Genomic DNA, 15,477 nt, shown 5'->3' on the forward strand with positions numbered 1-15,477 from the left:
ACTGGTTTGGAATAGTGATATTAGACTTATGTTCCTAGGAACATATGAAGAGATTACTTTCTCCTCCCATGTTTTAGACTAAAAAAAAAAAAAAGAAGAAGTTTCAATAAAACATTGCTGTCTTGGGGCACCTGGGTGGCTCAGTCGGTTAAATGTCCGACCCTTGATTTTGGCTCAGGTCATGATTCCAGGGTGGCGGGATGGAGTCCCGTCACACTGAGCCTGGAGCCTGCTTGATATTTTCTCTCTCTCCCTCTGCCCCTCCCCTCTGATCATGTTTAGTCTCTTAAAAAAAAAAAAAAAGATTGCTGTCTTGTAATTAATCCCTTCTAAAGAGAGAAAGGGGAAAGTCCTAGAGATTCAGCGTGACTCACCCTCCAGCTGAAAACCACTGCTGGTTCTGGAAAAGGATCATTTACCATTTCCTTAAAACCATTCGAGTGCAGGCCAGGAAGGAAGGCATTTCCGGACCCAAATCCAGGGGAGGGGGGGAAGCAGGGGAAGGCTCAGGGTCAAAGCCCTTCTGCCCTGACGGGTTTTGGGAACACGGCATCCTCAAATGATTGTCTGCGGATCTGAGGGTCTTGTGGGACAGTGATGGCCCAGGCCGTGCAAAATGACGGATCAAGGGAGATCGGGACCCCACTGGGCAGGGACACCCCAAATCTGTGACTTTAGCAGAGAAGCAGCATTACCCTGCTGCCATGAAGGTCACGAGGCTCTACCTTTCAGGGACCCTTTCTGAAAGCACTGGGAGGGGCTCAACCTTGATAAAGCATTCCTCAAATTGCACCATGATCATAAACACTTTAGACATTCCCGTAGCAAGCTGTAGGATTGAAAGTCAAGTTCTTGGGGCTCCTGGCTGGCTCAATAGGAAGAGCGTGCCACTCTTGATCTCAGGGTCATGATTCTGAGCCCCACGTTGGGTGTAGAGGTTACAAAAATCAATACATAGAAACCTAATACACACACACACACACACACACACACACACATATATATATATATATACACGCCAGAGAGGTATCGCAAACGACTGATGAAAGGAGTCTCTAATGCTTGTGAGATATCTTATTTTTGGATTTTGAGCATTTTTGCTTTTGCAATTTGACATGGTGCATTTTTTTTTTTAAATTCATATGTGGGGGCCCCTGGATGGCTCAGTGGGTTGAGCCTCTGGCTTCAGCTCAGGTCATGATCTCATGGTTCATGGGTTTGAGACCTGCATGGTAAATCTGCTGACAGCATGGAGCCTACTTGGGATCCTCTGCCCCCTTCTCTCTCTGCCCCTCCCCAACGCACCCCTCCCCCTGACTTCAGCTCAGGTCTCGATCTCACAGTTCAGCAGTTCGAGCCCCGCATCAGGCTCTGTGCCGACAGCTGTCAGTCTGACAAATCTCAAGCTGCGATGACCAAAAAGACAAGAAACAAGTGTTGACAAGGATGTGGAAAAGAGAGAACTGTTGTGCACTGTTGGTGGGAAGGAATGTGAATTGGTGCAGCCACTCTGAAACGCAGTCCAGAGGTTCCTCAAGAAATTAAAACCAGAACTACCACATGATCCAGCAATGGACTTCTGGTCTGTATCTGAAGGAAATGAAAGCACTCACTCAGAAACATATGTGCACCTGTGTGTTCATTGCAGCAGCATTTACAATAGCGAAGATCCGGGGGCTCCTGGGTGGCTCGGTCAGTTCAGCGTCCGACTTCGGCTCAGGTCATGATCTCCCAGTTTGGGAGTTCAGACCCCTTCGTTGGGCTCTGAGCTGACAGCCCAGAGCCTGGAGCCTGCTTTGGATTCTGTGTCTCCCTCTCTCTTTCTCTGCTCCTCCCCTGCTCATGCTCTGTCTCTCAGAAAGAAATAAAAGTTAAAAAAAAATTTTTTTTAAGGGTGCCTCAGTGTCTTAGTCATTAAGCATCTGATTTCGGCTCAGGTCATGATCTCACGGTTTGTGAGTTCAAGTCCCACATCAGATGAACATGAGCCCTGCTTCTCTCTCTCTCTCTCTCTCTCTCTCTCTCCACCCACTCTCTCTCCGTCCCTGGTGGGATTCTCTCTCTCTTCTCCTCTCCTCTGTCTCTTCCCCTTGCTTTTGTGCCCTGTCTCTCTCAAAAAAATAAAATAAAATAAAAATAATATCTTTAAAAAATATTTTTAAATGTGTGAGTAAATCGAAAAATATGTCATGTTAATGGGTTTAAAATAATACTGTGTAAAAGTCAAGTCTACCTAAATTCATATGCAGAATCAGAGCCATATATCAACCAATCCCCCGGAGTGATTTTTGAAGAACTTGATATTTTCATTATAAAATTTATATTGGAGTAGGGATCCGTGGCTGACTGAGTCAGTAGAGCATGGGACTCTTGATCTCGGGGTTGTGAGTCTGAGCCCCACATTGAGTGTAGAGAATACTTAAAAATGAAAATATCTTTAGGGGCACTGGGTGGCTCAGTCACTTAAGCGTTGACTCGTGATTTGGCTCAGGTCATGATCTCGCAGTTCCTGGGTTCAAACCCCACATCGGGCTCTGAGTTGACAGTGTGGAGACTGCCTGGGATCCTCTCTCTCTCTCTCTCTCTGCCCCTCCCCTGGGTGCACTTGCTCTCTGTCTCTCAAAATAAATAAACATTTGAAAAAATAAAGTCAAGTCCTGAGACCTAAGTCACAGTTCTTACTAAGACTCATGAAAAAAACATGCATCTGCACACACCAGGGGGGTTTAAAGTTGAAAAGCCTGGTTTTATCCAGTGTTGGACAGAATGCAGGGGACCCCGACCTCTTCAGACCCTGCTGGTGAGAATGTCAATGAGCACGGTCACTTTGCAAAACTGCCTGACAGGACGGCGGGTCCCCTTAGTCCACAGTTTCACTTTGTGTGGTTTCAGTTCCCCTGAGGTCAGCTGCGGTCTGCATGCTTTTTCCATAGGACAACCAGAAGGTCAATGGCAGCCTAGCGCTACATCACAAGCCTACCTCATTCCCCTCGCTCCGTCTCAGAAAGTAGCGCTTGATCATCTGCATCGTCGCATTCAGAAGAAGGGTGAGGACAGCACAAGTGGAAATTCTGAGAGAGAGCCTGAGCGATCACATTCACATACCTTATAGGACAGTATATTGTCACCACGGTTATGCTTTGTTATTACTTTACTCCGCTGGTTCATATCTCACTGTGCCTCGTATGTAACTTTACGATAGGTTTGTAGAGAGAGAAGAAACATAATATATATAGGATTGTTGGTTCAGGCACCCCCTGGGGGCCTTGGAACATACGCCTGAGACAAAACACCCTTGGGTTGAGTGCTGGGGATGCGGGGAAGAAGCTTTTGTTCTCACGCTGAGGGAAAGGACATCAGCTTGCCTGTGACAATCACACATCACCCTCAGGAAGCCTCCCACGTATCATGCTGGGTTGGCAGCTTTGGGTTCTCTGCAGTGAGTAAGTGTGAGAGATCCGGTCACCTTCTGTGGATGTTAAATCTGAGAAGGATGAGGGGCGCCTGGGTGGCTCAGTCAGTTGAGCACCCAACTCCCGATTTTGGCTCAAGTCGCGATCCCAGTGTCTCCGGATTGGGCTCCGCGCCGACCGTGGAGCCTGCTTACGATCCTCTCTGGGCGCCTGGGTGGCTTGGGCACGTAAGCGTCCGACTCTGGCTCAGGTCACGGTCTCACGGTTTGTGGGTTCGAGCCCCACGTCGGGCTCTCTGTTCTCGGTGCAGAGCCTCCTTCGTGTGCTCTATCTCCGTCTCTCTGCCCCTTCCCTGTGCTCTCTCTCTCTCTCTCTCTCAAAAATAAACATTAAAAAAGAAAAAGATTCTCTGTCTCTCTCTCCTGCCCTCTCCCACTCTCTCTCTAAGATTAGAAAAAAAAAATTTTTTTTAATACAAAAAGTCTGAGCAGGGTGCGGGATTTGCTGTGCTGGTTTGTACCACAAAACTCAAATCTGCCGCTGTAGCATAAAACTGAAATAAGACAGTCAGGTGCAGCACAAGTTGCCAGCATTTCAGCGAGACAGAGACACTGGGAACGGAGTGGTAACCCCCGTGCCTGAGCCTATGGTGCCGGGCGGCCGGGCCGAGGTAGGGGGAAGCGGTTCCCAAGGGCTCCAACCATGACAGCTGTGCACCACGGGCAAGAAGAGAGAAAACCCAGGGGGCTGTGCCTGCTTTCTCGTCTGGCTTCCACGGGGCGGCATTATCCGTCTCCTGTTCCCATTCTGTCTGTCTTGACCAGGTTTATAGAAGGCTTTCGTTTGGGTACGGAAGGCAGAACACAAAAACGGCCATTTTGGCCGTCTTGACCTTTTTGTTTTATTCTTTTGGAAAGTTATTTATTTTTGAGGTGGGGGAGGGGCAGAGACGGAGAGGGAGAGAGAGAACCCCAAGCAGGGTCCCCAGTCTGCACAGAGAGAGACAGAGCACGAACGGGGGAGGGTCAGAGAGAGGGAGACACAGAGTCTGAAACAGGCTCCAGGCTCTGAGCTGTGGGCACAGAGCCCGACGCGGGGCTCGAACTCACGGACCGTGAGATCATGACCTGGGCCGAAGCCGGCCGCACAACTGACTGAGCCACCCAGGCGCCCCTACCCCTGGACCATTTTAAAGTATACACTTCAAGTGGCACCAGCGTGGTTCAGCGGGTTAAGGGTCCCACTTCGGCTCAGGTCATGATCTCACAGCTCGTGAGTTCGAGCCCCGCGTCGGGCTCTGTGCCGACAGCTCGGAGCCTGGAGCCTGGAGCCTGCTTCGGATTCTGCGTCTCCCTCTCTCTCCGCACCTCCCCTGCTCGTACTTTCTCAAAAATAAGCAACTGTTCCAAAACATAATAATACATGAAGTATACACTTCAACAGTATTCAGTACACTCAGCCTGTTGTGTAACCATCACCGTCGTGCATTTCGAGCACTTCCTCAAGTTCCCAAACTGAAACTCTGTACCCAATAAACACCAACTCCCCATTTCCCCCCTCCCAGCCCCTGACAGCCGCCATTCTACTTTCTGTTTCTGTGACTTTGACCACGGTCCATGTACCTCACGTTTTCTGTCTGACTTCTCTCCCTTAGCATAACGTCCTCGAATTCACCCACGCCGTGGCACGTGTTGGAAAGTTCCTCCGTTTCACGACTGAATCAGGTCCCATCGTGTGTATACACCTCATGTGGTTTATCCATGGAGCCACGGATGGACGCTGGTCGGCTGCCAGCTATTGAGGGAGAAGGAGCTGTGAACACCGATGCACAAAGATCCGTCAAAGTCCCTGCTTTCCATCCTCTGGGCATCTGTCTGCCTAGAAGGGAAATTGCTGGATGGAGCAAGGTTAGAACTTTGAAACGTGCACACGGGGGGGCGCCTGGGTGGCTCTGGTGGTTACGCGTCTGACTTCGGCTCAGGTCATGATCTCACAGTTAGTGAGTTCGAGCCCCACATCGGGTTCTCTGCTGTCGGCAAGAGCCTGCTTTGCATCTTCTGTCCCCTTCTCCCCCTGCCCCCTGAGCGTTCCCTCTCTCTCTCTCTCTCTGAAAACAAATACAGAAACTCAATAAAGGCTGGAAAAATTAAAATATTTTTTTTTTAATTTTTTTTTTCAACGTTTTATTTATTTTTTTGGGGACAGAGAGAGACAGAGCATGAACGGGGGAGGGGCAGAGAGAGAGGGAGACACAGAATCGGAAACAGGCTCCAGGCTCTGAGCCACCAGCCCAGAGCCCGACGCGGGGCTCGAACTCCCGGACCGCGAGATCGTGACCTGGCTGAAGTCGGACGCTTAACCGACTGCGCCACCCAGGCGCCCCTGGAAAAATTAAAATATTAAAAGAAAACGTGAACATGGTGATGGGGATGTGAATTCACGTGACTATTCGGGAGAAGGCTTTCATGATATTCTCTGCAGCTGATTACACGCCTACCTCGTGATGGAGCTAGCGTTCCTTCTTTTTCAGTGAAACTTTCCTATCGGGGGCGCCTGGCTGGCTCAGTCGGTGGAGACTGCAACCTTAGGGTCATGAGTTCACACCCCATGTTGGGCATGGACCCTACTTAACCAAATTTAAAAAATCATATAAATAAATCATCACGAATAAAAGCCAAACCCCGGGAACAAATGCAGTCACTGTATTTTAGAATAAACAGATGGCAGGATGTCTAACCTACGATACTAATTAAAAGCAAAAACTGGGGTGCCGGTGTGGCTCCGTCGGTTAAGTGTCTGACTCTTGATTTCGGCTCAGGTCATGATCTCATGGTTTGTGGGTCTGAGCCCTGCATTGGGTTCTGGGCTGACACTGCGGAGCTTTCTTGGGATTCTCTCTCTCCCCTCTCTCTCTCTCTATCCCTCCCCTGCTCTCTCAAAATAAATAAATAAACATTAAAACAAGCAAAAAGAATACCAAAACCAAAAATGAATTACTGATGCATGGAACAACATGGATACACCTGAAAAACTTAAAGCTGAGAGAAAGAAGTCAGACCCTAAAGCTTGTGTAGCATCTGAGCCCCCATTTGTAGCGCACAAAAAAACGGGCGCTGCGGATCTGCAGGGACAGAAGAGGGGGAGGCCATACAGTTGTAAATGTGTGACTTGAAGGGGCCTAAGACGAAGCCCAGTGCCTTCAGCTGGGCACTCAAGGCTCCAACATTTCTCACCCTGCCTTCTCTCCCACGGTGACCCTGTCTCTGGTGCTTCTGGACCTCCTGCCACGTGGCGGGCAAGGGGCCCTCCCCTTCATCTGCCAGGGCCGTCTCAGGTCTTGGCACATCTCCACCCTGACTGCCCGCCCACCGCTCACCCTCCCCACCTTAGTGGTGGAACCTGACCTCCAGGAGGAAGTGGAAAGAATCTGTAGGTTGAGCTTGGTGGGGGAAGCAAGGGTGTTGACACAGGTAAGCACTGATCGAGTTGCACTCTTTAGATTTGCATATTTTACTCTATTTAAGTTAGGCCCCCAAACACAATGAATAAACGAAAAGTCTTGGTTAGAAACTGTTCAACAAAAAAGAAGAGAAGATTAAAACATAATTTTGCTCTAGAAATTTCTATAGACATTAAATGATAAAATCAATTGTTATGTCTCACTTTTAATCAAACTCGTATATACAATTTTTTATTTTTTTAATGTTTATTTATTTTTCAGAGAGAGAGAGAGAGAGAGAGAGAGAGAGACAGTGTGAGCAGGGAGGGGCAGAGAGCGAGGGAGACACACAGTCAGAAGCAGGCTCCAGGCTCTGAGCTGTCAGCACAGAGATTGACTTGGAACTCGAACCCACAAACTGAGATTATGACCTGAGCCAAGTCAGACGCCCAACGAATGCACTGGGCCACCCAGGCGCCACCGACTTGTATTTATAATTACACGTGATGTTCTGGGGGTGCCTGGGTGGCTCAGTCGGTTAAACGTGCCACTCTTGATTGAGGCTCAGGTCAATGACCTCAAGGTTCATGAGTTCAAGCCCTACATCGGGCTCTGCACGGCCAGTGCAGAGGCTGCTTGGGATTCTCTCTCTCCCTCTCTCTTTCTCAAAATAAATAAATAAACTTTAAAAATCCTGTGATATTCTCTTGCAATTATTATGGGGTAGGCGTCTTTCGGGTGGGAAAGACGTGCTCCTGACTCCACCGTGCGTTGACGTCTACACTGAGCAGGAAATCTGGGAGACCAGAAAGTCGGGGGTTAGGCAGGTAACTTCTGGGTCATGAAAATAAGCCTGAATGAAGCTCATTCCCTTCGCAGGGGCAGGGCTGGGGATGGAGAGGAGGAGGGTGGGAGGGGTGACACCAGCAAGGAGGAGCAGGCTGAACAGGAGACACCCACAGGCGCAGACGGGGGAGAGGGGGCGCCCGTGGGGTGTGTACCAGTCAGCTGGTTCGTTTCCTGTATCTTGTGACTTCGGACGTGTTAAAAATCTTGCCATCCCTGGGGAGACGGCCCCTCCAGGCCGGGCCGGGTCTTAAAGGTAGCAGAGGGCTCAGTCCCTTCAGAGCAAACCAACCAATCCCCAGCCCGTGTCCCCCGAGCACCCCTTTTCTCTCACTCCCACGCCAGGCCACCGTTCCCCCTGCCCGAAGAAACCCAGGACAGGAACCAGACACCTAGAGCCACCCCTCTAGGCCAAGGCCCCCCCAGAATGACTCAAACTAGCTGGTCCCGAGCTGCCCTCCCGGCCTGGCCTTTCCCACAGGTCTCTGTCGTCTCTGGTGAGGCTTCCCTGCACCTGCTTCTGCCCCTGGGGCCCTGAATGGCATGGCGTGTCACAGCCCCTGCTGAAACCTAAGTAGTCCCTTCTTCCGATGGCGTGGCCTCCCCACATTGTCACTCAGTCCGCTCTCCAAATTAAGCTCCCAGGAACTGAGCAGGCTTGAGTTGAGAGCTTCCAGGAAGAAGCTGACCACGAGGGCCCCATATCTGTCCCTCTGGGCTCCAGGGCCACACCTCAGTCCCGTCTCCAGAAGGAGGGAGGCTCGGTCTGGACTCTCAGCCCTGCGTCCTGGCGGCCTCCACGCCTGCAGGGACAACATGGGTCTCAGATCAGAGAGTCGTCCCTTTCACTCTAACTCCAGGCGGGTGGGACAGCTGCGTGCCACCTGGAACTCAGGGACTTCCTGGAGACTGCCCTGGGGGGGGGGGGGACAGGCCCGCTCACCTGGTGTAGTAGATCCAGGTGAGGCCATAGGTGAGGAGGAAGCCAGCCCCCATGAGGGCCCCTCTGAGCAGGGTGAGGACCAGGGGCCAGGAGCCCTCTGGCTCGTCAGTCACACAGTTGCAGGAAGACGGGCTTCCTGGCGAAGCGGGGGACAGAGGATGAAGTCCTGCCCGCAGGCCCCAGGCCCTTCCACATCCCAAACACCCGGCCAGGCTGTCCACCCCCACAACCCGTGTTGCGACTCACTCTGCACAGAGAGGCTGAAGGAAATGTGCTGGGAGCCCAGCGGGTGCCGAGCCTGGCAGGTGAATTCCCCTTCGTCTCCAGCCCCTACGTGGGGCAGCTCCAGGACCCCGGGTGCGGAGGGCTGGGAGGGGCTCAGGGCTTTCCCCTCCCGGGACCAGCTCAGCTCGGCAGGGGGATTGCTGTCAGCCACGCAGACCAGCCGCAGGAACTGGCCCTCCAGGACCGGCAGCGACATACCGTTGCACAGCGTCTTGGGGACTGGGTAAGAGATTCACCACAAGGCGGGTGGAGCCGGGACGTGAGTCCCTTCCGGATTGTGCCCGCAGAGCCAGAAGTGGAAAGACAGGGCCATGCCACAAGGGCTGATGGCGGGGCTACTCGTGGCTGATTAACGACCCTGGCGGTCAAGTCAGGCCACCAGAAAGAAGGGGGGCTGCGCTGAGGTGGGGAGGGTGAGCCGTGGGCGGGCAGCTCCCGTGGAGATGTGCCAAGACTTGAGGGCCTGGCACGTGAGGGGAGGAACACGTGCGCCTGGGCAGGGAGAACCAGGACAGACACCGTCCCGATGGATCCCGGTGGGAGAGAAGGCGGGGTGAGCCTTGAGGGCCGGACTGAGTGCCTTGAGCTTTGCCCTGAGGTTACTGGGAAGCAGTAGGGGCTGTAAAAGCAGGGGAAATGCAGAATCAGCACTGGGTCTAGAGAGATCCTGCTGGGGCCAAGTGGGGAGTGCAGGGGAGAGATTAACCAGGAGGCAGGGAGGCTGAGGAGGAGGCTGAGGCGAGGGTTCAGGGTCCAGGAGCAGACTGGAGCCGGGTCTGGGGCCAAGGGCAAGAAGAGGGGAATGATTTGGGAAGTGAGGTCCTCGAGACTCCCCGACTCGTGGGGGGGATGCTGGCAAGGAGGGGACTAGAAAGTTGTGGGAGGCACCAGGATAGGGTCAGGATAGGGACGGGGGCACAGGTGGAGACAGGGACAGAATGAGCAAGCCCACGAGCGTGGAGACAGAGAGAAACAGGGGTCCAGGCTGGAGCTGTGGGGAAGGGGAACACGGAAGGGTCCACCAGATCAGAGAGGCAGGAGAGCAGACAGCAACTCCGGCCCAGGGAGCAGAGCCTGGAGAGTCAGAAGGTGGAAGGGAGGCTGCCAGGGAGAGGGGGAGGGGAGGGGAGGCGTGGGAGGGGAAGCGAGGGGAGTTGGTGCCTGATGGACACAGTTTCGGTTCTGTGAGCTGGAGGGAGCCCTGCAGACCGGTTGCACAACACCACGAATGGACTGGACCTTGCTGAGCTCTACCCTTAAACACCCGGAAGGTAGTGTTACCTGTGTCTGTTTCACTACAAGTAACATAGACTTTGGGGCGCCTGAGTGGCTCTGTCGGTTGAGTGTCTGACTCTCGATTTCAGCTCAGATCTTGATCCCAGGGTGGTGGGATCGAGCCCCGCGTAGGGCTCTGGGCTGAGCTCGGAGCCTGCTTGAGATTCTCTCTCTCTCTCCCTCTGCCTCTCTCTCTCTCTCTCGCTAAAATAAAACTTAAAATGAAGTTAAAAAACCACAGACCTTAAAACTAAGGAACATTGGAGAAGGTCAAAAGGAGGGGCGCCTGGGTGGCGCAGTCGGTTAAGCGTCCGACTTCAGCCAGGTCACGATCTCGCGGTCCGTGAGTTCGAGCCCCGCGTCAGGCTCTGGGCTGATGGCTCGGAGCCTGGAGCCTGTTTCCGATTCTGTGTCTCCCTCTCTCTCTCTGCCCCTCCCCCGTTCATGCTCTGTCTCTCTCTGTCTCAAAAATAAATAAACGTTGAAAAAAAAAATTTAAAAAAAAAAAAAAAAAAAAGAAGGTCAAAAGGAACCAACGTCCAGTTATAGAACAAATAAGTCACGGGATGTAACGCGCAGGCACGGAGACCGTAAGTAATAGCGGTACCCCAGACTTGAAAGCTGTTGCGGCGCCTGGGTGGCGCAGTCGGTTAAGCGTCCGACTTTGACTCAGGTCACGATCTCGCGGTCCGTGAGTTCAAGCCCCACGTCGGGCTCTGGGCTGATGGCTCGGAGCCTGGAGCCTGTTTCCGATTCTGTGTCTCCCTCTCTCTCTCTGCCCCTCCCCCGTTCATGCTCTGTCTCTCTCTGTCTCAAAAATAAATAAACGTTGAAAAAAAAAATTTAAAAAAAAAAAAAAAAAAAGAAGGTCAAAAGGAACCAACGTCCAGTTATAGAACAAATAAGTCACGGGATGTAACGCGCAGGCACGGAGACCGTAAGTAATAGCGGTACCCCAGACTTGAAAGCTGTTGCGGAGCCTGGGTGGCGCAGTCGGTTAAGCGTCCGACTTTGACTCAGGTCACGATCTCGCGGTCCGTGAGTTCGAGCCCCACGTCGGGCTCTGGGCTGATGGCTCGGAGCCTGGAGCCTGTTTCCGATTCTGTGTCTCCCTCTCTCTCTCTGCCCCTCCCCCGTTCATGCTCTGTCTCTCTCTGTCTCAAAAATAAATAAACGTTAAAAAAAAAAATTAAAAAAAAAAAAAAAGAAAGCTGCTACGAGCACAGATCTTAGATTTTCTCACCACAGGAAAAAAGAACAGTAACTACGTGTGATGAGGGATGTTAACTGAACTTGCTGTGGCGATCATGTCACAATACAAATCATTATGTTGTATAGCTAAAAACGAACACAACAATACAACGTTATGTGTCGATTAGTCCTCAGCCAAAGTAAAACATAAACAATACATACAAACCAGAGAAAAGAAGAGGCAACGGCCAAAAGCAATACAGGATCCACGATGGGAGACGCTGGTGAGGTGGGTGGGGGGGCAGACCCAGACCACAGGGCTGAGGAGTGGGCGAGGGTCTCAATCCCCATGCCCTGAACCCTGAGCCCTGAGCACCCAGAGACCCAGTTCCTATCACAGCCCCAGGGAAGAGAGGATCTTTCCCGCCTGTGTTATGTCCCTGCAAATTGTGGGTGGTCATCAACTGCGGTGTGGCTGAGAGGGGTGGGCTTTTGCCCTTTGTTCCAGAAGCCCCGTAAGTGAAAACCTTGGACGGGGTGTTCAGACTTCCTCCAATGTCCTCCGGGAAAAGGATCCCAGGCCTGGATCCCTCTTCCCCCCATTGCCCTCTGGGACCCAGCCCTCCCTCCAGCACTGATGAGAGACAGTAAGCCAGATGGTCCCTTGCTGGGAGCTGAACCCCCACCCCCACCCCAGGCCAGGCCCCAGCCCCCAAGAAGATAGTTCTTTCCTACCTGTGACATTGCTGAAGAAGATGCTGATGGTGAGGTTGTGGGGGGCATCTGGGGTAGAAAGATATGGTCCTGCTTCAGAGGTGAGGATTGGGATGGAGGCTGACCCAGCACCCCCAGAGGGGTGGGGAGCACTGTGAGGGGGTGGGGAGCACTGAGAAGGGGTAGGGGCGCATTGGGAAGGGGTAGAGACACTGAGAAGGTAGGGAGCACTTGGAAGTGGTGGGAGCACTAAGAAGGGGTAGGGAGCATTGGGAAGGGGTGGGGGAGCACTAGGAAGGGGTAGGGGAGCACGGAAAAGGGGTAGGGGAGCACTGGAAAGGGGTAGGGAGCACTGAGAAGGTGGGGATGGCCGTCCTTGCCGTCTCCCCTCCCTCTACTCCCAGAACTGCTCAAACCCCACTGCCCTGAGGGACCCAGCCCTCCCCCCTCAAGCACTCACAGGAGACATTGAGCCAGATGGTTCTTTCCACGGTGGCCTGAGCTTCTGGCAGTTTCACCTGACAGGTGAGGTTGGTGCCATGGTCCTGCGGCCTCGGGGTGAAGGCCAGCACCGAGGAGTGCAGGGTCTCGGGGTCCAGCGAGTCCAGAGCAGCCCCCACCCAGGAGAATGTGAGAGGTCTTTCCCCTTCGCAGGACCCCGGCAGGCTGCAGGTCAGCTCTGCGGGCCAGCCAGACTTGAGGGGCTCCGGGAAGTGGATGTCGGGTTCCTGTGTGAGGGCTGAGGAGGAGACAGGGAGGTGCCCGGGCCCCAGGGAGGTGGGGACCCACGGGGTGACCCTGAGAGGGTCCGGGCCTCAGGGCCCAAGCTGACCCCGGGCCCCGTTATCTCTTCCAACCGTCCCAGCCCCAAGACCCGCAGCAGGGAATGTTCCGGCGTCCTGTGCCTGCTCTGAGAGGGGGTGTCCACATCCCAGAGCCCTCCCCCAGGGCCCCTGCTGTACCTGCCACCCGCAGAGTCATCGTCGTATGTGTGTAAGTATATCTCACGTCTTCTCCTCTCTCCACTCGGAAAAAGTAGACTCCCTCGTCACTCCTCATGGCGTCTCTGATTCTCAGGGAGCAGTTGTAGGCCCAGGGGTCCCCGACGAGGCGGAATCGGCCCCGGGCCTCCGTCCTCACCGCTCTCTGTGGGTTGTTTGTAGCCACCGGATAACGGTTGCTTGAGGTGTCCCTATCCCGGAACCAGTATATGTAGAGCATCGTCCGGGAATACCGCCACTTCCAGGGGTAGGAGAAGGAACAGGGCACGTGGACACACAGACCCTCCTGCACGGTCACGGATTCCCTCACTTGGAGCTGGTACTCCTGATCCTCCCCTGGGGGGGGACACGGAGGCTCAGCCGGGGCTCCAGCCCCTCCCACCTGTGCCCAGCCCTCCTCCCGAGGCCCACTCACCCCCCAACAGCAGGGGCAGCAGCAGCAGGGGCACCATGTCTGCACCGGCCAGGGCAGGAGCCCGGATCCAGGTCCTTCTGTCAGGGAGGGAAATGCCCCAAATGTGGGGTGAGGCCAAGGAAGCCCCAACAGGAAGCCGTGTGTGACAGAGCTGTGGTCACCACGGAAGGGGAACTTGGGCAGCACAGGCCGTGGGGTGGGGGGAGCAGAGCGGGGCTGAGAAATCATCTCCTCCTGCCTCCCTGCCTGTTGCAGGGGAGCCCGGGAGTTACTGGAGATGGACCGAGAGGCCTGTCTAGGCGGATAAGGCCCCAGAACGGTAGCAGCCCTTTCCTCGGGCACCATGTTTGCACAGGGAAGAGAAGGGAACACCACCTGGCTAGCTCCCTGGGATGGGAGCCCATGGGCGCTGGAAGAGATCAGACAAATGCATTATCACACGACGGGGCTCTAAGGAGAGGCTCCCAGGCTGAGAAGCCAGGTGGCATCAGGGAAGGTAAATTCTCAGGGACAAATACATCAGGTAGACGTCACTCGGTCCCCAGCAGTCCCTAGAGATGTGGTTGCCACCAGTGACCCTGTGGCCTCCTGACCCCTTGGATATGGGTCCCCCTTCCCACCACTGTCCTCATCCCAGGCCGCCTCAGACTCTGGCCCTGGTGTTGACGCAGAGTTGACCCGAGAGCCGGGCATTTGGAGTGTGCGAGTTGAGGGCTGGAGTCACCAGGTTGGAACCCAGACAGCTATCTACCTACCACTTCTCCTGCCACCTGCTCAACTTTGCCAAAATTAGTTAGCCTCGCAGTGCCTCAGTTTGCTCATCCATAAAATGGGGCCACTACTGCACATGCTATGTGACCTTAAATGAGTTCACGTGTATCAGATGCCTAGGGCAGTGGCTGGCACTGGGTATTTGTTCATCCAAATTCTGTTTCCTGGACACCTCCCATGTGCCAAGCCCTGTGTTACAGCTGGAGACGATGTGTTTGGGAGTGGAGGTGGGGGTCCAGAGCCAACAGTCAAGAAAGAATTCTTGAAATGTCTTTGGTGCAAAAAAGTGATTTTATTAAAGCACAGGGATAGAACCTGTGGGCAGAAAGAGATGTGCTGGGGTTGTGAGGAGTGACTGGTTATATACTGTGGCCTTGGGGGAGGGAAAGGCAAAAGGGAAGTTTCCAGAAGGACTTTCATACGCTAAAGAAGACTCACAAGAGGGGCACTCAGGGGTGGCTCAGTTGGTTGAGTGTCTGACCTCAGCTCAGGTCATGATCTCAGGGTTTGTGAGTTCGAGCTCATCATTGAGCGCCACACTGTGCACAGCCTGCTTAGGATTCTCTCTCTTTCCCCCTCCTCTCTCTCTCTCTCTCTCTGCCCCTCCCCCACTCACACTCTCTCTCAAAACAAATAAACCTGAAAAACGCAAAAACAAAACAAAACAACAACCAAAAAAAGAAGACTCACAAGATACTAGAGGCCTTGCTATTGTCAAGCTAAGGTTGTATTTTCCCTGAGTAAGACATTAACATGAAAACAGTGGGGATTTCTGGAGAAATGTTTTACTCCACTGCCTCAGGTATCTATCTGTCAATGGGCTGCAGGTTATAAAGAAACTTAATTTTGCCTACCATTTCCTTCTGTCTTTGTTTCCCACATCATTCCCCCCTGAACCATTTTGACCCTGAAATCTTTAAGGTTGCTGAGGGTGGAAGGTCTCATCTGTAGTTTCCTCCAGCTGAACAGGGGCTAGAGATGTCCCCACCTATGGGTCAACATTGGTCAGGTGGGGTATTTATATACAATTACCAAAGGCAGAGGCAGCCATTCCGAGGTGGACAACATATATAAACTTCCTGGAGTAGAAAGGATCATCTGTCAGCTACAAGTTAGAGCAGTATTAGGAGTTTGGGCACCAGGCAGGGAGACACCAGAAACGACAACAAATTAGGGTTAATATT

General features: G+C 53.2%; 1 protein-coding gene across 3 annotated transcripts; it reads right to left on the reverse strand.

Annotated features, from left to right (window-relative positions):
• Positions 1-4,735: 4,735 nt before the first annotated feature.
• On the reverse strand, positions 4,736-13,717 carry LOC115503250 (sialic acid-binding Ig-like lectin 14). Of its 3 annotated transcripts, none has more exons than XM_030299367.1 (7): positions 13,523-13,717; positions 13,069-13,443; positions 12,567-12,845; positions 12,128-12,175; positions 8,888-9,145; positions 8,642-8,777; positions 4,736-5,225 (listed from the first exon to the last, which is right to left on the reverse strand). In XM_030299367.1, exons 1-7 carry the CDS (start codon positions 13,557-13,559, stop codon positions 5,168-5,170), a joined length of 1,191 nt encoding a protein of 396 aa, XP_030155227.1. In that variant the 5' UTR covers positions 13,560-13,717; the 3' UTR covers positions 4,736-5,167. The 3 variants fall into 3 exon arrangements, with proteins under 3 accessions (XP_030155227.1, XP_030155229.1, XP_030155226.1); XM_030299369.1 differs by having other exon boundaries at positions 4,736-5,207; positions 13,523-13,716; XM_030299366.1 differs by lacking the exon at positions 4,736-5,225 and adding an exon at positions 7,555-8,501 and having other exon boundaries at positions 13,523-13,715.
• Positions 13,718-15,477: the final 1,760 nt, after the last annotated feature.

Source organism: Lynx canadensis, chromosome E2, assembly GCF_007474595.2.
Source record: "Lynx canadensis isolate LIC74 chromosome E2, mLynCan4.pri.v2, whole genome shotgun sequence".
In the NCBI taxonomy this organism is placed as follows: Eukaryota; Metazoa; Chordata; class Mammalia; order Carnivora; family Felidae; genus Lynx; species Lynx canadensis.

Excerpts from the sequence above, each read along its gene's own strand:
- LOC115503250 (XM_030299366.1), bottom strand. The coding sequence starts at position 13,559 with ATGGTGCCCCTGCTGCTGCTGCCCCTGCTGTTGGGGG. Across the intron at positions 12,846-13,068 it reads GATGACTCTGCGGGTGGCAG|CCCTCACACAGGAACCCGAC; the intron begins GTACAGCAGGGG and ends TCTCCTCCTCAG. Across the intron at positions 12,176-12,566 it reads CATCTGGCTCAATGTCTCCT|ATGCCCCCCACAACCTCACC; the intron begins GTGAGTGCTTGA and ends TTTCTACCCCAG.